Here is a 23,581-nt window from a genome sequence, read left to right as displayed (position 1 = left end):
CCGACCTAGTGGACAAAAAACAATGTTCTTTCATTCTTGCAGACTGTTTCCACAACAATCATACCCAGGAAGACAGCTATTTTAAAGGAAAGCTAAAAAATGTTCGCCACCGCATCGTCTCGAAAAACCATACTGTGAGTAAAGTGGTGCGATCCACTTAGTTTATTCGCCTTTCCATTTCCCAATGCTTATTGTCTATCCTCACTAAAGTACACAGAAGTTTGTCCCATCTTTTTGTGAGGAGAAAGGTTTCAAGATTCTCACATTTTTGGCTTGATTTCTTGAAGTACTTTATTTTTAAAAGCTGTATAATTAATGTATACATTTCCACATGAGTAAAAGTCAAGGAGAATTGGAGTTGATGATAGTAAGATGACGTTTTACGGTGAAAGAGAATCAGATTTTTGTGGTCAAACAACTTTTGATTTTTGTTTTATTAATGTTTTATCAGAATGCAGTCCATGTACTGCGCCTCGCTTTTGCTGTGAAAGAAAGGTCATGTAATCAGCGCAGAACCAGCTCACCCCTCCTGGAAGACGCTGCGTCCTCCAACAGATTCAGTATGTACAGACAGACACTCTAAACCAGTGGTTCTCAACTGGTCAGGCCTTTTGAGAACAAACTTTTTCCTTTGTCAATAAATCGTGTTTTTAACCACTCAAAATTCTATTCAACAAAAATATCGTGCTGTAATTATATATTATATACGCTTTTCAGCATACGAAGCCAACACACAACAATATTATAATTAAAAGCGAAGTACAGTGCGTATATTCCCTTCACAGACACTAAAGGTATGCTTTTAAAAAAGGTTTAATGAGATGATGGAATCAAAGATGAACTGGTATAACATATAAAAGGCACACATGCTGAAAACCCAACCGCAACCGTCTGGGGGGGATTATCTCCCAGGAGATTTTTTAGAAATACTAACATATAACAACGCATTCTGTACACTCTTGAGAAGAAAATAAATACATCTATTACTACCCGACATCTATTAACAATATTTTATGCATTGTGTTGTTTTTCACTTTAGTCTTCTGACCAGCTGAACCTGCTGCTCTCACACAGGGAGAAGAGTAACGAGAGGAGATAGGTCTGTGTGAATTACTTTAAATTGTGGGTAGGGTAGATAGCTCCCATTGTTCTGCTGGCACAAACCCACATGGTATGGTTTGTGCCCTGCACCTTCATCCACCTAGAACATCCTTAAAAAGTAGGATATTGTAACTGTGACGAAGGTAACTTTGTCACTGTGGACTGACGGCTCGGGCCTGGTAACTCACTTTAGTGAACAGTTTTGCACTTTATTAGCGTGATTGCACAGTACCGTTTGGCATGGCATCATATTTGCACATTTTATATAATTTATACTAATTATTGAGATAGTATTTATTAAAGGATTAAACCGTATTAATTGAAATGTCGTCTGGCAGGTGCTGGTCGGGTCCTCGGCTCCGCCTGACAAGATAGGGGAGTTAGCGAGAGCGCCGAAAGTGCTTATGCTGGTGTAGAATGACAGCGGTTAAGAATAATCCAGGTGCAAATAATATGTGAGGGTGTAGAAATCATAGCGTTAAGTGGCATTCATTGTTCAAGTGCTGACTGCGTTTAGTTGGGTTTGTATGTGTGTATTCTGTTCAGTTATATGTTTGTGTTTGAAAAGTGTTCCCCCTCCCGTTATGTCTGTTGCTGGATTGTGTGCACCTGGTGCCCTGTGTTGGCTCCTCCCCCCCTCACCTGTGTCTTGTTGGTTTGATTGGTCTGGGTGTATTTAGGTTCTGTTTTTCCTGTCAGTATGTGTGAGATCCTTGTGGCTGCAGGATGTGTTCAGGGAGAACAGCAGGATTGAGGCGGTGAACTATGTGCACATGATTTTAATAAATCCCCACACCGCTTTATAATTTTGGACGTTCTGCCTCTGCCTCCTTGCTTGGTCGGGCTGCTCAATTGTCAGCTTCAAAGTAACTTTTGCATTTAATTGTCTAAGAATAAATAGGGCCATGTTTTACATATTGTTGAGTTGGAGACAAATCAGCTATTTTAATAGAAGTTAATGGTCCCATTTCATTTGGTCTTCTGTAATGGCGTCGTGTGGCCTCTGAGCATGCGCCAGTGTTGTGTTTGTTTGCCAGAATCTTTAACTGGAATTCTTTATCCAGTTCTAAGCGAGACTTTTACTTTACACTTTTAAGATCTTCGACATTTTTAAATATACAAGTTAATAGAAGATATCAGAGAAACAAGCTGAGCACACGGCAGCCAAACAGCGTCAGAGAAACAGTGATTTTTAAAGTGAGACTGCTTTATTCAGTATTATAATTGGAGACATCTTCTGATAATAGGGCTTACGGTAAAAATCTCCTGAACAATTCTAACTCGGTGAAGGTCACTGCATTGACAAACTCCCATGATCCCATGCTGCTGCAAAACTGATTTTGTTATAATTCTGAAAGAGTCCCCAAGTGGCAGAAAATGACTTATTCTAGGACAATTAGATTTCTCTTAATATTCAATTTTTTTATTACGTTTTAATAAACTACTGCACTTGGTTTGATTGTGTTGATGGTGCTCTCTTTAATCCCTGTGGCTCGCTCCTCTGTCAGGAGCACCGTGGACCCTCAGAAGATGCTGCTGTCCTGGGACCAGGGCAGTCCTGTGATGGAGGGGGGCTCCTCAGCCACCGACACCGACACCACCAGCCTGGAAGAAGGTCTGAGTGGCCACACACACACACGCACAGACACACACACACACACACACACACACACACACACACACACACACACACACACACACACACACACACACACACGCACACGCACTCTTTTCTTAATATTGCTTCAGAAATTTTGAAGAAGCAGCGCTAATTATTCCCAGAGAAAGCTTAGTTATGCTTCTGAATTTCATTCTCACATTATTACGGTAGTTGTTTTTCCAAGAAGTTTTTATTTGTGGTTTAATATCAACTTTGTTATGCCTATTAGGGTGCCAGTTTTGTGTTGCTGAGACTAACAAATTGGATATTATCAAAGTGGCTGTCAACATTTATGTGTTCTAATTTCATTATTTTAAAACGAGACACGGTTTGTGTTGGACCTTGAAAACACAGAACATTTTACATGAAATCATAAGCTCATATCCTCAGCGTATGAATCGGACTGCCAAGTAGTTGTGCTTTTGCATATATTCATGTTCATTCATTGAGTTATGCATTTGGTATACCGTATGTCTGCTTTTTATTTGCCTCTGCAGCAGAAACAGGAAGCGTTAGCAGCTTAATCATCCCAGCTGCTCCCACCAAGAGGATCGCCTTCCTGTTTGACTCCACTCTCACTGCCTTCCTCATGATGGGCAACCTGTCTCCGGTCAGTCACTGAATGTGGACGCTAAAAAACACACAGATTCTCCATGATAAAAAGCTGAATAGAGACATGACGATTTAATCCCAATTAGATGTGGACTGTGCATCCTGACTCCTCTATGTATTTGTTTCTCTATCAGAACCTGAAGAGTCATGCAGTGACCATGTTCGAGGTGGGAAAGCTGTCCGATGAGACTCTGGACAGCTTCCTGGCTGAGTTAGAGAAGGTGAGACCAGCACTGGAAACAAAGACAAATAAATACTTGTTAGTGTATCTAGTTAAGCCTCTATCATAAACACCAGAGTATGCTAAATTACAGCACAATGTACATGCTCAGAGGTTCAAACAAACATGTATCTCGTGGTGTCTCTGTCTCCAGGTGGAGAGCACAGCAGAGGGCGAGGCTCAGCGTTACTTTGACCACGCTCTCACCCTGAAGAACACCATCCTTTTCCTGCGCTACAACAAGGAACTCACTCAGGACCAGGGACCAGATATCCCTAATATAGGTAATTACACAGTTACTCTGCCCTCCCCATTATGGGTAAACACATGCAGGTGTTGTTCTCCCATACCTGTCTATACATGTGGTTAGTAGGAAGCTTGGAGGTCTGAGTTGTTTTGAGTATTTTTACTCAATTTTGTCTGCTGTCTGCACACAGTTCCCTCCTTGCTGTGTTGTTAGTTTGTTTTGCCAATAATTGATATATAAATGATATCAATGAAGCCAGTTCATTACTGGTTGTTTCAATCAGACAGAAATGTAAGGTGAGAGCTGGAACGTGCAGTGTGAACGTGATGGTGACTTAAGTGGCTCATTATAATGAATTTATACTCTTTTATATGTACCAGTAGTCTTCATCACAATGTGAAATTCAGGATAAAAAAACACTCATGGAAATATCAGGGTATAGGGATGATGTGTGGGGGGTTAACTGACGATAATTATCAGCAATCATCAGCTGTATGACACTCTTTTCCAATTTACACCTTGACTCTACTCTAATAATAATTATATTATTACATATTTTGAGTTATCATGAACACAATGGAGGCAAACAACTGCTGTAAATTAATCTTATTCAACTACTTAAAGGTGGGGTAGGTAATTGACTTCAGAAACACTTTTTCTTATATTCCATGGAATGCTCTTAACATCCTGAAAGCAATGAATACATTAATTGCTTTGACAATAAATACATTAAAACATGTCATCTGTGGAAGCCGTAGCGCTGTAAAAAGCACGACCAATCATTTTCACCGGCCCGGCTAAAATAACTGGATGGCCTACCTGCCTGTCAGCTTTCCATCTGTGCACAAACTTATCTCGTGCCCTCATTGGTCATGTGCGGGTTCGTGTGTGTTGGAGGAGGGGCTCTGTAAGGAAGTCGGAAGGAAGTAGCAGATTTTTTCCGGTTGTGTATTTTCAAATTCTAGCGCACTCGAGCTGGTTTCTCCATTCTTACTAAATCTGTGGTTTTCAATAATAAATCACAAGCAATGAAAGATATTTTTATGTGAAGGTTTTGCCTAAGACTGTAAACCTTTTTGGAAGCAATGAAGAGGAAGTGGATCTTCTATTTGTTCTACTTTTGGCAAACTTGTGTCAAAACTTGTCTCTGCTGTATCTGCCCTCCCCCCTCACCTGTTCCAAACTTGAATATATGACCATATTTTATTCAAGTCTCTCCTAAATATTGTTAAAGGCCTGTCCATCCAGAGTGAAGCTGTTTTGTTCTCCTGGAGTCTGTAGGGGGAGTCGGAGAGGACCAAGCTAACTGAGCTTCCCTGTAACAACGGTTGCGACACCAGATGCTGTTTGTTTGCTTTGGCAGCGTGCCTCTCTTCTGATTGCCTTATCTCTCAGTCGTCCTCAGCTGCTGCTCGAGACGTCTGCTGGGGAGCAAGCACACTGAGAGCCCGCTGGGTGAAGCCCACAATGATACAAATTATAATGAGAATAAATAATAAATGATTATCAGATTGCAAAAATCAAGATCCAAACCTTAGACAATACAATGTGAAGCAGCAGCCTCATTGTGAATGGCTCTTATCTGTTTTACTCTACGCTGTGTCTGAGATTCAGTTAGTTATTTGCATCTGCTTAACTCTGGTTATGATTTAACATTAATTATCACCTTTAGCACTTAATAGACACCTCTTAGACTTATATCTAGCCTGCAAAGGTTGATTATGAAATCAAAGAAGGCCAGGTTGACACTTTCTCCTTTTGGGAGGACTTTCTTACAAGCGTCTCTTTGGAGAGAAGACTCCCTTGACGCCACTGTTATAAATAAATAATCTTTACTGGGCTCTCTGGATGAAGTTCTTCAACCCAGTTGCTGTTTGATGCATCTACACTTGGTAGAATGATTTACAGGATCCTTATTTGCACTCATTGCTTCTGTACGCTTTTTTTACTTTAAAGCTGGGGAGGCTTTAAAGTAAAGGCTTTTTATCAACAGGTCAAACAATAGTAAATGCGTATTTTACAACTAGTTACAAAGCAAAGAATTAAACGTTTCTAGAGCAGAAATTGTGCCACCGAAAAAGAAAATTCACCACTTCTAAGTTCTAACCTGTTTAATGTTTGACATTACTGTATTTCATGGATGCACTCACATATTACAAACAGTATTTCTATGTCTGCTTCTCTTAACTTAGGAATATGAAAGCCTACAAATATTATGATGTGTGTAAATCTGAAAACAGGGAAAGATAAAACCTGCTGAAAATGACAAATACTGGTTTATGTTCCAAGCCTAAGCACCAACTTGAAACACTGCAATGAAAATGTAAGATGTAAATCTGTAACTCTAATATTTAGATGTAACAAACAGAAATGGCAGGTCGGGTAAAATATTGGTTTCATAGCCAAGATGTTGAAATAAAAACAATTTCACTAAATCTAGTTGACATCTTGTGCTTAAACTTGGATGTGCAGTTTACTTTCAGTGCAAATAATACTGTATGCTCAAGCCATGGCGTATAGATAGTTTGGTTATCCCTGTTTTAAAGGAATAGTAAGTACAGTAAAAGATAACAACCAGCAGCTAGTTAGCTTAGCTTTGCATAAATACTGGAAACGGGGGTAACAGTTGGCAATTCATTCTTTACTCTCTTCTATTCTTCTACCATCCATGAAGTAACTTCACAAAACACCCAACAACTCAAACTACATGCATTCAGCCCGATGACTCACAGTAAGATCTCAGCTTGTTTGGTATAGAAGTTGAAATTGAGCCTGGTTTGTCCCCTCCAGGTTTCCCCTTGGACATGTTGCGCTGTGAGAGCCTGCTGGGTCTGGACCAGGCCACCTGCAGCCGGGTCCTCAACAAGAACTACAAGCTGCTGGTCTCCATGGCGCCGCTCAGCAATGAGATCAGACCCATCAGCAGCTGCACGCCTCAGGTACGACTCCTGGAGGGAGCGGGGGGGGGGGAGAGAAGAGGAGGGGATACTGTGTCACCATGGGATCAAATGATGACCGTTGGAGAGTTGTGAGACAGTTTGTGCATGTGTGGTAGTTTGTATGTGTACACACTTGAGTGATCTGTTGCCGTGTGTGTGTGTGTGTGGGTGCACTCAGTCTGCAGTTGCCCCCAACAACAAGGCTATACAAAGAGAGGGAGGAAGGAAGGGAGAAAGGCTCATGAGTAATTCCTCTGCCTGGCTTCAATCCAGCTTTCTCGCTGAGCCCAGAGACAGAAGGAAAGAAGTTAAACTCTTGTTGTGCCATTCACGCTGCTCTTTATTCGCACACTGCTGGGAGTCAGTGAAGTGGAATTCAATGAATTTGTTGCTTTGTTTTCTGCTTGGTTCAACAATGGCAGCTTCAATTTCAGCTTCTTCCACAGAAAACACAATTACTCTCCTTTGTCTCTGTTACTTACCTTCACTTTAAGTGTGTGTTCATGTAAGAAATTCAATGGAAAAAGCATTAATGTGTGTTTGTACCCACAGCATATTGGCCCGGCTATCCCTGAGGTGAGCTCCATCTGGTTCAAGTTATACCTGTATCATGTGACCGGCCAGGGCCCGCCCTCTCTGCTGCTCTCCAAAGGCTCCAGACTCCGCAAACTGCCAGACATTTTCCAGGTTAGCACATACTAATAATTAATCAGATAAGTGCACAGTTGAGTAAGTAAACGTATGCTGATAAAGATTCTGTACAAGCTTAAGAAATATTTTTGAAGCCGAATAAGAAAAGCCCCGCACGATGTAATAAGAAAAACAAATTTTTTGAGCCCGATCAAGATGTGACTGCACACTTTTTCACTCGTCTTTGACTCCTGCCCTTTCAAGTGTTGACCTTGTCGCTCAGTTTGTAATCAGAGCACTGGAGGTACATTTTCCTTTATCTCCTTCTACCTTCATTTATAACTCTGCGCATCAGAATCACATTCATATCACACTGTGCACCTGCATTTCCCGCATCAAAGGCTTCCCTGATACTACTGGAATGTTGTAACTATCCGTGGAATGCGAGACAGTGAACGAAAGAGAATTTTTTTCCCAGAAGAGCAGGTTATATCATGCAAATTGCCACTTTATGGGCCAACTTGACATGTCAGTAAACAGAATACAAATAATTCCTCAATAAGATTTGTTTTTGACTGAGATTATACATGAAGAAACCTTTTCATGTTATTTGAGTCTAGAGGTACTGTTACATTCCACTTGTGTTGAGTTCCTCATTATATGAATACCATTATTCTTATCATTGCTTAGTACGGTACATAATGACCTGTTGTTCTCCCATGATGCCGTTGAGGCACCGCAGTCTCATGGTTTCAGGGATTAGCAGCTGTGAGTCCTTTCCTTGACCCACATTCTGTTTCTGTCCAGACCTACGACAGGTTGTTGATCACCTCCTGGGGTCACGACCCCGGAGTCGTGCCAACATCCAACGTGCTGACCATGCTCAACGACGCGCTCACACACTCTGCTGTACTAATCCAGGTAAACACACATACTGTAAATGAGCTCCACTTTAACATTGAGGTTGTTTTTCTCTTAATTGCTTGAATTTGATTGCATCATCTCATGTTATGTAACTTCCCCTTACGTGTTTTCACATGTGGTGCCACTGTGTGGATATATATATGTGTGTGTGTGTGTGTGTGTGTGTGTGTGTGTGTGTGTGTGTGTGTGTGTGTGTGTGTGTGTGTGTGTGTGTGTGTGTTACCCTCAGGGTCACGGAATGCACGGCCACGGAGAAACCGTTCACATCCCGTTCCCCTTTGATGCAGACGATCTGGAAGGAGGTGAGTTTTTATCCGTGGATAAATCTTTTAAATGATACACTCGTAAAAGAGGTGTTTTTTGGTGTTTCCATTCCCTGTAGTGTGCATTTGATCTCGAAAACATGTTACAGTAGAGGCACAAAATACAGATAGGAACTCTGAAAATTAGCTTAATACGGCCCCTTTCATTTGTGTTATTACAAGAATAATTTAATTAAAGTAATCCAGAGCAAGGCTTAAAGCTACATTTATTTTCTCATGAAATAATTTTAGCAGAAGCAAACATCTGATAAACTGAATATGGCACAGTTTTAATTGTTTACAATACAAGTTATTGACACCACATTTTTGTTCACATTAATATTTTCATATCTCAATAAAGACTTAAAACCACAGAACAAAGATCAGTATTATCTAACGTAGCAAGAAATAGCAGACTTCAACATTTGCTTTCCACTTCTATTAACCTTGAGTTCATGAAGGTAAAAAGCCACACTGGTCCTCTTCAAAATCATGCATTAAATAATGAACAAGTCATATTGCAATATGAGTGTCCTGTCACTGTCATGTTGCGTATACATAATTAACATAACATGAGTCAAGCTATTCAACTTTCTCTGGTTCCTCAAATATTCTGTTTTTGGGCTTACGGGTTTAAACACGTCAAACATCATTAAAAGGATTGGAATCCTCTCAAATCATTCTCTTGTGATTTTGTGTGTGAGGCTTAACACTAACACTGATCCCCTTAATACATTTGCTGTGACAATATTACTTCCTCTGCAGAAACAGAATTGATATGGATGCCATGCTGAACAGATATTAATATAAGTTTATATGGCGTCTTGTTGGAGTGAGCTTCACTTCCGTTGTTTGTGTTGTCTCTCCTCCCTGCGCAGGCTTCTCCCACTCCAACATGTGTGTGCACAAGGCACTGCAGAAGCTGAAGGAGAACGTGGACCTGGAGCACCAGTGTGGCTACGTCACCATGCTCAACGCCAACAACCGGCACCGCCGCAGACCCAGCGAAGGCAATGAGTGCAGAGGTAAGACACACTCTTTTTTTGTTGCAGATGTTTGTATGTTAGAGACATAGAGTTGAATTAGTAACCATGTCTTTGCCTCAGCGGCCATTAACACTGATAGTGCAAATTGGATTAAGCCCACAGTCCAGTTTAATTATCCTGTTTGCTGCATAATGTGTCCCTTATTGTGATAGCCTTTGCTAATGGACACGGATCGAACAGCATTAGCCTTTACCTTGAGATTCACTGCTTTAAATGCTGCTGACATAATTGAAACACATGTTCTTTTTAACGTAGATATTCAGACATTTTATTTTAATTGACCTCTCAAATGTATTCAGCAAAATTGATTGAATCAAACTTGTTTTTTTAAGTAGATTCTTAATTAAAGGTCTGTGATCCAGCTGTGAAACAACCTTTCTGTGTCTTAATGCTGATGGAGAGTTGTTGCCTTCTTTAAGGGGAAACTCATCTGGGGGGGGGCCTGGACAACAATGGCAGTACTGAGTCATTTGAGCTTGTGACAGAAGAAAACAACGGGGAAACCAAAGCAGCAAAGACAGAGAGTAAGGCTACTTCTTTGGTTAAAGGGACAATTCACCCCTAGTGCTTTTTATAAATAAAGGCTAATTTGGTGTGTTGTCCTACTGGCATTAGAGAATTCTGCTTTCTCTGAAATATAATGAAAAGAAAGGTCACTCGGCTTATGGTGCACACAACTCATCAGCAATGTCTCTTCAGAAATCATCACCTGGTTTCTCAAGATAATCAGTGTTAGGGATTAATTTTGTCTTACTCCTAGGAGTCTAACCTTTTCTGTGTGTTGACGTTTACGACCAACCCTAAGTTTTTTATCTGTCTTAAGGAATGAGAAGTCTCAGCTATTGTTGACATTACCAGTTTTATGACCGATCAACTCTCGGTCACAGAGCCTAAGAGTCAGATAAGTGATTCAGTGTCTCCAGGTGTTAACGCCCCAATATGCTCATTAACTCTCTGTAAAATAGTTAAAGGGTCTATCGAGAGATAGGCTGGTCAGAATTGACATGACAACCCACCCGTGCAGTCAGAACCTTTTGCTGCTGTGACTTGTGATATGAATTCTCCGGCCGTTGACTTGTAATAAACATCATTGTTTGACATCAAAGCTCCAACTCTCCTCGTGTCTCTCTGAGTCCTAACTCTCCATTGCTGCAGAAGTTTCCCTTACAATCAGGTTGTGTTATTGTTAGCAGTTTAAAGTAGGAACTCATGTTTATACCGAACAACATCTGAAAACGGTATCACAATGCAAACGGCTAGTTCCATTATATTTAAAAGAATACAGAAATGTCTCAAACACTTACAACAAACCTATCCAGATTGAAAAAACGCATTTTTGATTTTGAGGTGAATTGTTCCTTTTTGATATGCTTCTTTCCTATTCGTTAACCTTCAAATGACTTGATCAAGGGTTAGGGGAGACAGTGAAAATGAGCCTTTCTATGCTAATGTCTTGTGTCTTAAGTAGTAAAGTGTGTCCTCACCATCCCTCCTCTCCTTGTCTCTTTTCCTTCAGGCCTTTCCTCTGAAGATGAGTGGGTTCCTCTTGAGCTGTGCTTCGGCATGCCCCTCTTCAGCTCCGAGCTAAACCGCAAAGTGTGTCGAAAAATCGCCTCGCACAAACTGTGCAGCAGCGAAAGGTACAAAAAAATAAAACACCCAGCATCCTCAAAGATTTCACTTTTGTTTAAAACTTTGAAAAAGGTGTAAGGACCTGTGTTGTGACTTTGTTGTTGTTCCAGCCTTCAAGAGCTCCTTTACTCGAGCCGAAAGCTATCGCTGAAGGTGTTGAACTTCGTTCAGTCATTCCAGGTAAAAACACTCACTCTACAGGTTCACTCTTGAGAATACTTAGAGTTAATCAAGATTCAAAACGGATTAATAATTCATACTTTTATCCTATTTAATCTTTAATCTGCTTTAGAAACAACATTGTGCGGTATTGTGAGAGAGAAGGATTTAAAAAAACGTGGAAAACTAAAAGTGCAACAATCATGATTGTGTTATCACATTAGAAAACCACATAATTAAATCTTTGTAATAACCGTCTACACAAATAAATATTGCATCTTCAATCTCGAGATAATGAGATGATTAAGACACTATTTTGATGCAATAGGATTAAAGGTCCCCTATTATACTGTTTTTCAACATTATATTACAGGTCTCAGATATATACAAAACATGTCTCTGAAGTGTTTGGCTGAAATACCAAATAGATCATTGCAGCATCCCATAATCCCCTCTGTTTCAGCCCTGTTTCAAAAGTGCTGATTCTGTGTCTGTAGCTTTAAATGCTAATGAGCTGCTGCTGGCCACGCCCCTCTGAGAGATGATTGGTTGAAAAAAACTCAATGGTGTTCTAGGAGGAGATTCAGGTGATAAGGTGGGGGGGGGGTTACCTTGGTTGGTGATTGTCTTAATAATAATAGGTGACCTTTAAAATAACTGCCTGGCGGCTCTTTTATCAAACCTTCTGTGTTGAATGAGTACTGGTTGGATAATACCATGTGCTATTCTTTACCATCAATCTTTTTTTAAGAAGAGTTTTTGATTCTATACATTTGCCAAACCAATCTTCTTTTTTTTTTTTTCCTGAGAGGACCTACATCCAGTATGAAAAAATACTTCTAAGTGAGGGTAAATATTGTAAAGAAACCTTGGCTTTTTATTGTAATTATTTTTAGAAAAGATGAAAGACAACACATGGACATACCAAACAGAAAGGTAGTGTTTATTACACATGCAGTGTCCTGGAAATTGGAGCGGAAAATGCAATAAAATGACCATAGTTCACTCTCTGAGTGCAGCCACACAGGGTGGAGGATGTGAGAGCCGGGTTGAGATAAAGGTGAAGTATTATTTTGGTTTGCAAATCATTTGGGTTGTTTTCACTCTTGGAGAGAATGTATTAGGAGACTATAGAGAGAAAATAAATATTAAGCAGAAAGGAACATTAAATCCTAACAATTTAGTAGGAAGTTTAGTTGAAAAGAACACAGGAAGTGATAATAACAAACTAACACAACACAGATGTGCAGAAGAGGTAAGAAACCCCCCCCCAGGGCTTACAGTCAAAATGTATCCTTAAACCATGGATATGTGTTTCCTTAACATAAGATATTTAAAGGTCACCTACAGTATTATGCAACATCCACGTTTCCTTGCCTTTAATACATAAACATGTGTCCCCTCTGTGGAAAGAGATTCTGAAAGTTTCAGGAAAAAAGATTCTCTCTCTTTTTGTCCTGATCCATTTATATAAAAACCTTTCTGAAAATGAGCTGATCAGATTTTGGCCACTTTATGATGTCATAACGAGGGATTTGGCTTGTGTAACCATTAGCCAATCACCATCCAAGGTAACCCCCCCCCCCCCCTCCTTATTTTCATCTAAAGTAACAGACAGAGAATCAGCTCGTTTGAAACAGAGGGGATTATGGGATGCTGCAATGATCTGTTTGGTATTTCGAGACAAACACTTCAGAGACATTTATCGTCAGTTTGAGACAATATATTGATAAAAAACAGTATAATAGGGCCCCTTTAAAACTAAAAAGACAATATAAGGGAAGGGTGAATGTGAATGTGTCTACCTGATGTATCTGTTCCTCTTTGACCTTTTGCATATTTTACCTACAAATCTTTAACCACAAGATTAGTAAGATGTTTTTGAAAGAAAAGCCACAGTATAATCAAACAGGAACCATTCTACTTTGCCTTTAGCAACTTTTTCGTCCCAGAGTAACGACTCTTGTGTTCCTGGTTGTCCTGATCCACTGTGCCCTGTGTCAGCAGGACAGCATCCAGCCCTCTGACATGGACAGCGGCGTGTCGAACCCTCTCAGTCAGCCCCCGGCCGAGTCCGGCGTCCCCCTGCCCGCCCTCAACCTCATCTTCAAGGACGGGCAGCTGAAGGAGTGGAGTGGGCGGGCCCCTCCTCCTCTCGACATCTCCGCTCTGCAGAAGGACCAATCCACATAAACCCACCTCCCCAAAAAACAGATTTGGCCATAAGGAAAAACATCCTCTCATCAAAAAGGCCCCTCCTCTTACTGAGGGAAATTGTAAATCGAGGTCGAGCCCTGCATCGTGTCCATCAGTCTTGGGAAAATTAGCCCGGCCAGCACTTCATCACCTACTGTATGAGGAATCTCCTTCTGACAGTGTTGCCCCCCCCCCCTCACTGTTCCCCTCTGTGGTTCCTCATATTCGTAGCAACGCAGTGTTATCTGTTGGAGTGGTGCTATTATCACAGTATATAAGTGAAGTGAACCTGGAAGGTCATTTACCTGGAAACACACACGCTGTTCTCCACTGACTATCCCCTCCCCCTCCCCACTCTTCTCCAATCTATGAGTGTTCTGTGAGAGCGAAGTGGTTATTAATTGTATAGATGTTATTGAAATGACCCAAGAAATATATGATGAAGTGTGACATCTGCAGGACTTATTTGACAATATGCATATTCCAGGACCAACTTTCAGGACGGATGGAGTCCAGGTTCAGCCCCCCTGTGTTGTCTCACGTTACGTGATCTGATGCATGATACTGTTGCACAACTCATGAAAAATACTTTACTTGTAATCAATATCGGGGGCATTTATTATTTGCACTGTGCAGGATTTCTTCAAACCTGTGGATGAAGTAAAGTCATGCAATTATTTTTAAACGTTGGATTCCTTGTATTGCGTACCTGGTTTTAGACGTTAACCACAAGACAGGTTTTCCTCTTGGAATTTAACTGGGCATCAGAGAAACTGCAGTTTTTTTATTCTTTGTCATCATTATTCCTCAGTACAAGAAACACCAAAGACCCTTTTCTGTTCCTGTATTATAAGTTTAACTTTCGTTCCTTTATTCAGCTGCCTTATCACTGTCAGCCAATCAAAAATGACAAGGTCTATAGGTTTGATTAGCTTACTTTTGCCTTTTTTAAGTGATTTATGCACATTTGAACAAGTGTCTACAGCCAATACAATCATCAATATTGAGCCATAAACTACCAACATCGCCCTTTTGAAGAGTTTGAGAAAATTAACAAAGTTGACCTGATTGCATGGATTGTTAACAGTCAGGTTTGTGTTTGACCCCGGCCTGCCGCAGCCAGTATTTCCCCCTGGATGGACTCCAGTTAGTGAGCAGTGCACTCTCCAAGGGTTTCTGTTTACACCGTGTTGAAAAATGGGCTTTGTAGTCTAGAGAGGAGAAGGCAACTTCGCTGTGAAGGCTGTCACAGACCCATGGGATGGAAATGCTAATGCTCTGCCCGGTGTTTCAGAGACGTTTTGGCCCAAGAGTCTGAACTCTTTCATGATTTTTCAGTGTGGCTCGAAGAATATAGATCTCCTTTTATTAGAATGTTAATCCCCTTTGTTGAACATTTTTCTTGCATTTCTTCTTTTTTTTTTTTTTTTTTAAAGGAATCTGTCTCCTGCAGTTTTTGACCCCACTTGTGGTTGTTATTTCTAATAATATGATGCCGAAATAGAAAAAAAAAGGACTAACATGAGGTCCGGTTGAAGCATGATGACTGTGTAGAAACTGTTGTGTGTAAGTTGTGTATGCGTGTGTGTTGTACACCTTACTCGGTGTGTTTTCCATACACGCCTACCTTTCACAGGTCTAGTTACAGTGCTCGGTCATCCTAGATATCCCCCATCCTCCACTACAGTGTTTAAAAAAAATGCTAGTTTTATATGTCAGCCTATATTTTAGGAAATCTTTGTTGTAGCTTGTTTGATGGGACTGTGAATATCATTGAGTGAGTTCATAATGCTCTTGTAATTAAATGGGATTTAAAAAATATGAACGTGACATTCCTTCAACATGCACTTCCTCCATCCTTACTCCATTTCCCCCTCTGCTCCAGATACATGTTATTATGATGAATAAATATGTAAAAAGTATATGAGAATATAAATAAATATGTTATAAGAACAAACTCTTTTTCCTCCCTGAAATGTCTGTCTGTGTCGTTCTTCCTCATCTACTCTTTGTTGATTTGTATCACTGATTTCTGCCTCTACTGCCTCTGAACTGTAGCCAATCACATTACATGACATTAAGCCGCCGTACTCGGTAGATGTTTTGCTCGCCAGGTGGAACAGATGGCGAGCAAGACGCAGCGGTCCGGATGCTCTGTCCATCTGCCTCGAGTACACACTTCTCACCCATCGTTGTAGATTTAAATGAACACTTTTTTGAAAAACAACATCTGAAACATGGATGTGCAGCCTCGCGAAGAGCAACGACTTTTTTAGGAATTGTAAGGTGTCGGTTTACAGTTGGCTCTGCCCCCAAAAGACAGGTGGATCCCCTCCTAATTGACTGAGTCTCCCAGGCCTCCCTGCTCCAATAATTTCCTTGTACCACAAATTACAGTGTGTCACTGAGGGGGAGGGGGGGGGGGGGCACGCAGGCTAAACTGGGTCAAGCCACCTGAGGTAGGACGCACCAGAAAGAGCAGTCATATGGCCTGCGCGTCAACGGTTTGACAGTTCTTTGTTTCAGACCCCTCATGCTGGCACTGACGCTTGCTTTGGAAAGGTGTAATACATCTGGCTATATTCATTCTTCAGTTTAGTATTTTTGACTTCCATTATCAAACTGGCACTGCTGCAAGGCTTAAAGCTGACATTTAAAAACATTGTTCACATACAAAGTAGCCTATACAAACAGTTGAACCAAACCCGAAGAAAGGTCAGTGAAGGTTACCATTTCGAGCTAAAATGTAAACAGCCTATACATCTTAGATAAAGTTACTAAGTGTGAGGATGCAGTTTTCCCCATTGGTGTAAGCTGTCATTGAACTGACCTAGACTCCAAAATAACTTAAAATTGTTTATTTGTTTTGCCAAAGGATAGGTGTGAGAGCTCTGTGGGCCTACTGTAAACAGAGCTGCCTTGAGCTCAATGCTAACATCAGTATGCTAACACGTTTACAGTGACAATGCTGACAAGCAGATGCTTACTGTACTAGGTAGGGTATGTTTAACATCTCAGTTCAGCGTGTTAGCATACTGACATTTGTCTAAAAGCACTAATCACAAGGTATAGCTGAGGGGAATGTGATTCATCTTTGCAGGCATTTAGTTGGCAAATCGTTAAAATATGGAGCATATGGTGCTAAGTAAAATAGGCAATTTCCCCAAAATAACTGGGACACATTTTATGGGCACACTGAATGCGTGCAGAAAAATGTCATGGTTTGGAACAATTTACGTACTTTGACACCGTCTCCTTAAGGTCGCGTGGCTAAGATGTTAAACGTTGCTTCTGTCTTGACCTGGAAACCTGCATGACGATATTTGAACCCTGTGACCCAAGTTGAATCTTACTTGCCAGGGAAAACATTTAATCTGGATTAGTCAGAGTTGGAAATCACATAGCGTGATCCTCAGCAGCTCTAAGAAAGCTCAGTCTCATAATTAACCTGATAGTCTTAAGGAGTTCTGCCTAAGAACCTCTATGCTAATCTGCTGAGACTGGCCCAGGGAGCCATTCTGCCTGTTTAAACTAGACAAATGGATCAGATGGAGGGTTTTTCCCCCCTGTTGAGACACGTCCTCTATCATTTCTACTGTACTTAATGACTTTCCCGTCAATTTGTAATCGGTCCCTCCAGTGGGAACTCTAGTTCCAGGGAAAATGTCAGGTTCAGCCTCTTTGTGGTTTATGTCTCTCTCTTCTTAGTTGAACATATGTTTATATTTACAGCCTGTCAAACATAAACACACCTCTTAGCATCCTCCAGTCTCTCACTCACAGCCTCCCATTTCCAGGACAGGTGTTTTCACAACGAGGATTCTTCAGCGTGTGCCATTTTAGGGGAATAGCTCATTCTCCTTGCCTCTGGGATACAATGGTGAGAAAATAGCCCATAACTGAGAGCCAGTCTAGGCAGGCCACAAACCACTACATGTGTAATGGAGACATTAGTCCCACCAGGGGAGGGAGAGGGAGCCAACCACTGTGCTGCTTCAGTTCACTCAAGGACAGGCAGGTGGTCAAAACAGTAAAACATGTACCGCTCACAGTCTTCCTTACTGTCAACTTCTAAACCAGTATGTATTAATTGATTTTTCCCTATGTTGCATCGTTTTTTTTAAAGAAACATTTCATTAAATAAAAAAATCAAGATTAATATCCAAATTAAAATAAAACAACAAGAACTAATAAAAAATACATCCATAAAAAAAAGAATATATAAAATGAACAATTGGCTAACAGATACATATTGTTTTAACCAATGAAATGATCCCATAAATAAAACAATAAAAACGTAAACAAATATTATAGAAGAAATCAAATGTAAGGTAATAAAAATAATGAAATATATATCTCACTACCTTGCCAAATCAATAAAAACGTAAATAAAATACATCAAACCTATATTCTAACTAAATAAAACTTAGTTACAATGAGATGTAATTGATTAATAAACATATTTAATTATTTATATATTCCTATAGGCCTACAACTTCGTATTTTATTTGAATTAAAGCCATAAAGAAAGAGTCTTATCCTCCAACCTCCTCAGACAAAGGGACATATTTACAACAGTATTTAAGTGGAGATGAGGAGTCAGTGTATGTTGAAGGTGCGGTGATATAGAGCCCGCACACTTCCGCTTTAAAGCGAGGCAGCAGCTGAGTCGCTGCCGAGCCCCAGATCTACAGATCAGCTTCAGTTCAGCCTCTCTTTCTGCGCAGTGTGTGCGCCGTCACCACAGCGATTTGTCTACACGAGTGCGGTGTAGACAAACATACAGGCGAGGATTTGGATAATAACTCTCATTGTTCCGTTTACGTGATCGCCTGAAGACGGAACTTTACGCAGGGAAACAGCAGGTGAGTCTACGAGGCTACACCTGCAGGATACTTCTCCTCGCGGAAATTGAAAACAGTTTGTTTTCTCTTCCCAACTCCACTTGTTGATGGGGCAACAACAAGCTACTCAATTAGCCACACCACGGATATACACTTATGCGTAATTTGGATAAAACCCTGTCCAACGGCAGGGAGAGGGAAGTTATAACCTGTGAGGTTGTGTGGCAGATTGTGGTGATGTTTGGCGACCGGTAGCCTGACATCAGATCGTATTACACAGGCTTTCACCGGGGGAGCAGCGGCATGGGCAACCAGATGGACAAGCTGTCACATTTAAGTTACGCAGAAGTTCCCACGGTGGACCCTAACGGCGTGGACACGGAGGAAGGTCCACGGATCGGTGTCTCTTACATATTCTCCAACGACGACGACGAGCTGGAGGAAGGCTGCACGGTCGATGGCTCAGATAAGGACCCGAATAAGGAAGAGAAACAATACGATCCGCGCGACGAGGTGGAGTGCGCCGTCTACTACAGAGATGAGTGCATTTACGAGAAGAGCGTCAAGTCTGCCAACCTGGAGGTTTACTCCCCGGAGAATCTACTGAACAAATGCAAAGCAGGGGACCTGGTGGAGTTTGTGGCCACCGGTCAGTTCCCGCACTGGGCTGTGTACGTGGGGGACTTCCAGGTGGTGCACCTGCACAGAGCCGAGGTGAAAAACAGCTTTTTAACAGATGCCAGTCAAGGGAGGAGGTGTAGGATTGTGAACGACTTGTACAAATTCAAAGCTCTGGGTCCGGACATGGTGGTGCAGAACGCGATGGAGCAAGTGGGGCTAAAGGACCGAGAGCTGAGCTGGAGGAACTCAGAGGGGTTTGCCGCCTGGTGCAGGTTTGGCAAAAGGGAGTTCAAAATGGGTGGGGAGATCCGGATAGGCAAGCAGCCGTACAGGTTGAAAATATTCATGTCTGAGAAACACTCACACGTGTTGGAGTTTCAGAGTTTGGAGGACATGATCATGGAGAAGAGGAGGAACGATCACCTGGGCAGGACAGCAGTGGTGAAGGAGCTGGCCACTCACTTCAGCAGCGTGGAGCAGAGCAAAAGTGAGGAGCCAGGCGCAGACTGATGGCCTCCTGATGGCCTCCTGATGCTCTAAATTAATTGCTTTGCAAGTAGAGTAGCCTTGACCAAACATAAACTGTTACACTCTGCTTTAATCGATAGCAAGCCTCCACTTTATTTTAAATGGAAGCATCATTTTAGTCTGTTAACAATGTTATTGCCTTAAAGCCTCAATCATCAAAATCACCCAGATGCTTCATGGCCTTAGTAATTATGAGTTCAGTTTTCTGGGAAAAATCAAATTGATTATTTGTAGCTCCACTCCACCACACAGAATGTAACGTTTTTATAGATCCTTTAAACATTTATGTCAAGCTGTCATGATTTTGTGAGAAGAGTGAATGTTTCTTTATTCATCGTGTGTCCTGTTACTTGATCCTGCTGCAGTTTAACTTCATCCCTCAGCTCTACCCAGACAGAAATGTGTCAGAGCTGCTCGCTGAATACAAGAAGGATTCTTTCTGCCTTTTATAAGGGTTATTCTCACACCAGCACATGTTGAAGGAAATGTTGAGGAGCTGGTGTTACACTGATCCAAGTCTGTCTTTACTGTACTCACAGTTCTAGTAAACCATGACCCTGTGTCTTCTTTTGAAATGAATCATCTGTCTTACTGTTTTTCTTTACTTTACATGCATAAGAGTAAGATATTCATCCATGTCTGTTCAGTCAATTCATACAGATATCTGCTGTGTGTTTTAAAATGCTTGTTTTGGCTTCTTTATATGATCTTAAAGTGTTTCTTAGACAGTCATGTCATTTGCTGGAAAGACAACACAACATGTGCTGTGATCTTCTCCCCTCCCTCCTCTACTGACATTTTATCTCCTTCATGCTGCAGGCCGTGCTCTGTCGTGCTCGTATCAGACTGAAGCTGGAATTACCAGATAGGCAGCTTTCAGTACTTTGTGTGTTTATATGTCTGTGGACAGATGTTGTCACCACCATAGCGTCACAATCGTGCAAGATGCAGTCATGACACTTTACACGTGTGTATTTAAGACAAAAATCAAAGATGGCTGTGGCCTAAGCAGGGGGTAAAAGTCTGGGGTAGAAAGTGGTGAAGGGGGCATTGCTTCTCCCACTTTAAGCCGCTATGTATGTTAATCATCACAACGCATGTTTGATTGAGCTGTGTGCACAGGTTGCTGATAGGTCAGTTTTTTTATTTGCCAGAACGTGGCATAATGTCATCAGATATACAGTCATAATAATGACTAATTCGGGTTTAGCCTGTTAGCATAGCATCACACCATGAGCTTGTATGCAGGCAGGCAGGCACAAAATGAAATGGACCCAAATCGGTAAAGCTTAACCCTCCAGCACTACCACGATTGTTTTCTGAGATATTGTGATGAGTTTGAATCAAATCATAAAGGGTGCAACATTCCTCAATGTTTCTAGCAGCTGCCTTACAGTACATGATTTAATAGGTACATTACTGCATTCAATTGATAGTAGTAACAGGAAAATGGCTGGATGACAAACTTTCATGATCGTTTACATGAACAAATTAAAAGCGGTTTTAAACCATCTGCCACCTTAATGATTAAACTATGATCTGTCTTAATATCTATAAACATTTGTTGTTGAATCTAAACTCCACTGCATACCTATGAAAGGATTCGAGATAGTATTTTTGTTTTCACTCCAGCCCCAAAGAACGCCAGGGAATATTGTTGTACAGAGTGTGTCTACAGCCTCAGTGTGAGGAAGTCACATTGTATCAATGCAAAGAGTGCTCAGTGTGCCCTGATGATGGCAGCGATAAGCTTGTTTAGTTATCATTGGAGGAGGCTATACTATCTGCTGTAATCCACCAATGATTCTCTCACGTCAGAAAGTGATGTTTCTTTTAAATGATGTTTTGTTTTTCTCATATGAATATATTCTTAAAGCTTCTTTTGAGATAATTGAAATGCTACCCTCAAGGTTTTCCAACTCAAGAGCTTGTAATCTTGGTGGAAAAGGAATAAACATTGTACAAATGATTATTTTTTTAATGCAGAGCAACTGCACTAAATGTTTCCATGTACTGTAGCAACAGAATAACAGGAAGTGGTTAACCATAGCTACAATCTTGCAACTGTCTGACCCACAGTTTCAAAAAAGTCTGACTATTTAAATAATCTGACTGTTTGATATATGTATACAAATAAAGAAAACATGGATCAATAAGACCTACTGTAAATGTTACTTACAGTATGGCACTTTAGCTATCTTGATGCTTAAGCCCCTACAGTATGTGCTGCATTCACAAGCAGTTGCTTTGATATTCCTTACAGCAATGACAATTCAAATCAGGACATGGTTTACTCTCTTAAGGATGATGTCAGGTTTAACCTTTCCTAATTGATGTCATATACAGTAATAGAAAGTAGTGCAGCTGAGGAGATGTTAAGCTGTTACAATGGAAACATCCTGCATGTGAGGTGTCGTGCAGATAGTTGAAATGTGTTGATGGTTGGCTTTAAACCTCACAGCAGTTGAACTTGATTGCAAACTTTTAGCCTGTTTCTAGTTTTCAGATACATCAATGCAGTGATTGACAACCTCTTTGTTTACGCCCCCTTCTAGGAATACTTACAGAAGGATTATCTGTATTTCAATTATTCTCTTTGTGTCACTTTACATGCTTGAAGAATGTTCTTATTGCAGGCCTCCACAGATAACCAAAAATGGAGAAAAATCTTGATGAATTGAGACAAATTGGGGCCGTGTCTCAACCCAGCAAAACTACTGAATATCAAGACATTTGTTTACAACTCTAAAAAACTGATGCAGAATAACCCACTATCACTTTTCTGCTAAATCTTTATTATGTAAATCAGTTCCACATACACAGTTTAACGCTTGCAAAACGGAATGTGTTTAAAAAAATCACGTTTTTTAGTAATCTTATAACTGGACACATGAGCGTCATAATATTCTGCCCAAGTTGTGTGCAAGGTTTAAACTGAGGTTTCTTTCGCATTTATTTTTGCTGTTTTTAAATGCGACCTCTGTTTAAAATTGCTTGTTGAATCTTTGGAGGCAAGAGGGAAATAAGAAATCCATCAAGAATACAAGGTAGCATAGTAAGTATTTGATATAAAATGATCATTCAGTGGGTGAAGCGTTCCTTTAAAATTAGGAGATTTCTACTTTTGACATTAATATCCCTCAGCCTTCTGTTTTTCATACAGAACATTCCTCCTGTAGTACAATGAGGGATGCATGATGCTCTCACAGTGAAGCGGCATTATATCTCCCTAGCCATTCCTCTTGATGGGACGTGAAAGCTTGGACAAGGTTACCCAATTATAATCATCTGTCAGTGTGGGAACCTCATCCTGCTGCTGCTCCTGTGTAGGTTTGTTTTCATATAGGTGACAAACCCATGAGATTGGTTGCAATATAAAAGAGAGAGAAATCAGAGTTCATGCCTACCTGTAGCTGAAAAGCAAAAGATCATTTCGCTGCACTTGTGAGAGGTACACAGTGAGAGAGGAACAGAAGGTAGTTTTAACAAGCCTTGTTCTCATAAATAAATACTCAGACACAATTTGCCTTCCATCTGTTTACTGCCTCCACACATCTACATGCAGATAAACACAAGTTTAAAAACCTGTTCGAGAGGCTCATCTTGAGGTGCTCCATTTCTCATCTCACCAAGAGATGTAGCTGTGGAGGAAAATGAATTGTAGCATTTCCCTCCGAATAATGGTCGTAGGCTTTACTGATGAACCAGAATTTATTCAAACTCCAGACCCAACGTAAGAGCTTGAGCCTCTTCGGGGGGTGCTAACATTTAAATATACAGTCCGTTCTTCTCTTTCTCCGCCGTTACATAGAAGATATTACTTTCTCCGTCACGTTGTTTTCAAAAGCTACAACCACTTCCTGTCAGCCCTGTTAACTCGCCTTCTAAATAAAAGCATACAAATGAAACAGGAAGTTCAC

At 40.8% G+C, this 23,581-nt stretch overlaps 2 protein-coding genes across 2 annotated transcripts in view; both read left to right on the top strand.

The window, feature by feature from the left end:
* The window catches only part of fam91a1 (family with sequence similarity 91 member A1), a 41,193-nt gene extending 25,549 nt beyond the window's left edge, over nt 1–15,644 (top strand). The window contains exons 4-16 of the mRNA XM_010796568.1: nt 2,610–2,716; nt 3,259–3,371; nt 3,508–3,594; nt 3,748–3,877; nt 6,631–6,779; nt 7,332–7,466; nt 8,217–8,330; nt 8,563–8,635; nt 9,514–9,660; nt 10,101–10,205; nt 11,198–11,321; nt 11,424–11,493; nt 13,480–15,644. Of these exons, the coding sequence (XP_010794870.1) occupies nt 2,610–2,716; nt 3,259–3,371; nt 3,508–3,594; nt 3,748–3,877; nt 6,631–6,779; nt 7,332–7,466; nt 8,217–8,330; nt 8,563–8,635; nt 9,514–9,660; nt 10,101–10,205; nt 11,198–11,321; nt 11,424–11,493; nt 13,480–13,665 (1,540 nt within the window). The 3' untranslated portion in view covers nt 13,666–15,644. The remainder of the gene's footprint in view (nt 1–2,609; nt 2,717–3,258; nt 3,372–3,507; nt 3,595–3,747; nt 3,878–6,630; nt 6,780–7,331; nt 7,467–8,216; nt 8,331–8,562; nt 8,636–9,513; nt 9,661–10,100; nt 10,206–11,197; nt 11,322–11,423; nt 11,494–13,479) is intronic.
* A 2,672-nt stretch (nt 15,645–18,316) lies between these two features.
* On the top strand, nt 18,317–20,642 carry LOC104966619 (protein FAM84B-like). The gene has a single exon (XM_010795815.1). The coding sequence runs from the start codon at nt 18,816–18,818 to the stop codon at nt 19,641–19,643; it is 828 nt and encodes a 275-aa protein (XP_010794117.1). The 5' UTR covers nt 18,317–18,815; the 3' UTR covers nt 19,644–20,642.
* The last annotated feature ends 2,939 nt before the right edge of the window (nt 20,643–23,581 follow it).

Source organism: Notothenia coriiceps, unplaced genomic scaffold, assembly GCF_000735185.1.
Source record: "Notothenia coriiceps isolate Sejong01 unplaced genomic scaffold, NC01 NC01_scaffold00037250, whole genome shotgun sequence".
NCBI lineage: Eukaryota > Metazoa > Chordata > Actinopteri > Perciformes > Nototheniidae > Notothenia > Notothenia coriiceps.
Note: the sequence above shows the minus strand (reverse complement) of the source record. Positions and strands in the feature narration are given on the sequence as shown.

Bases quoted from the DNA above. Each gene is read 5' to 3' on its own strand.
- LOC104966619 (XM_010795815.1), top strand. From the start codon at position 18,816: ATGGGCAACCAGATGGACAAGCTGTCACATTTAAGTTACGCAGAAGTT.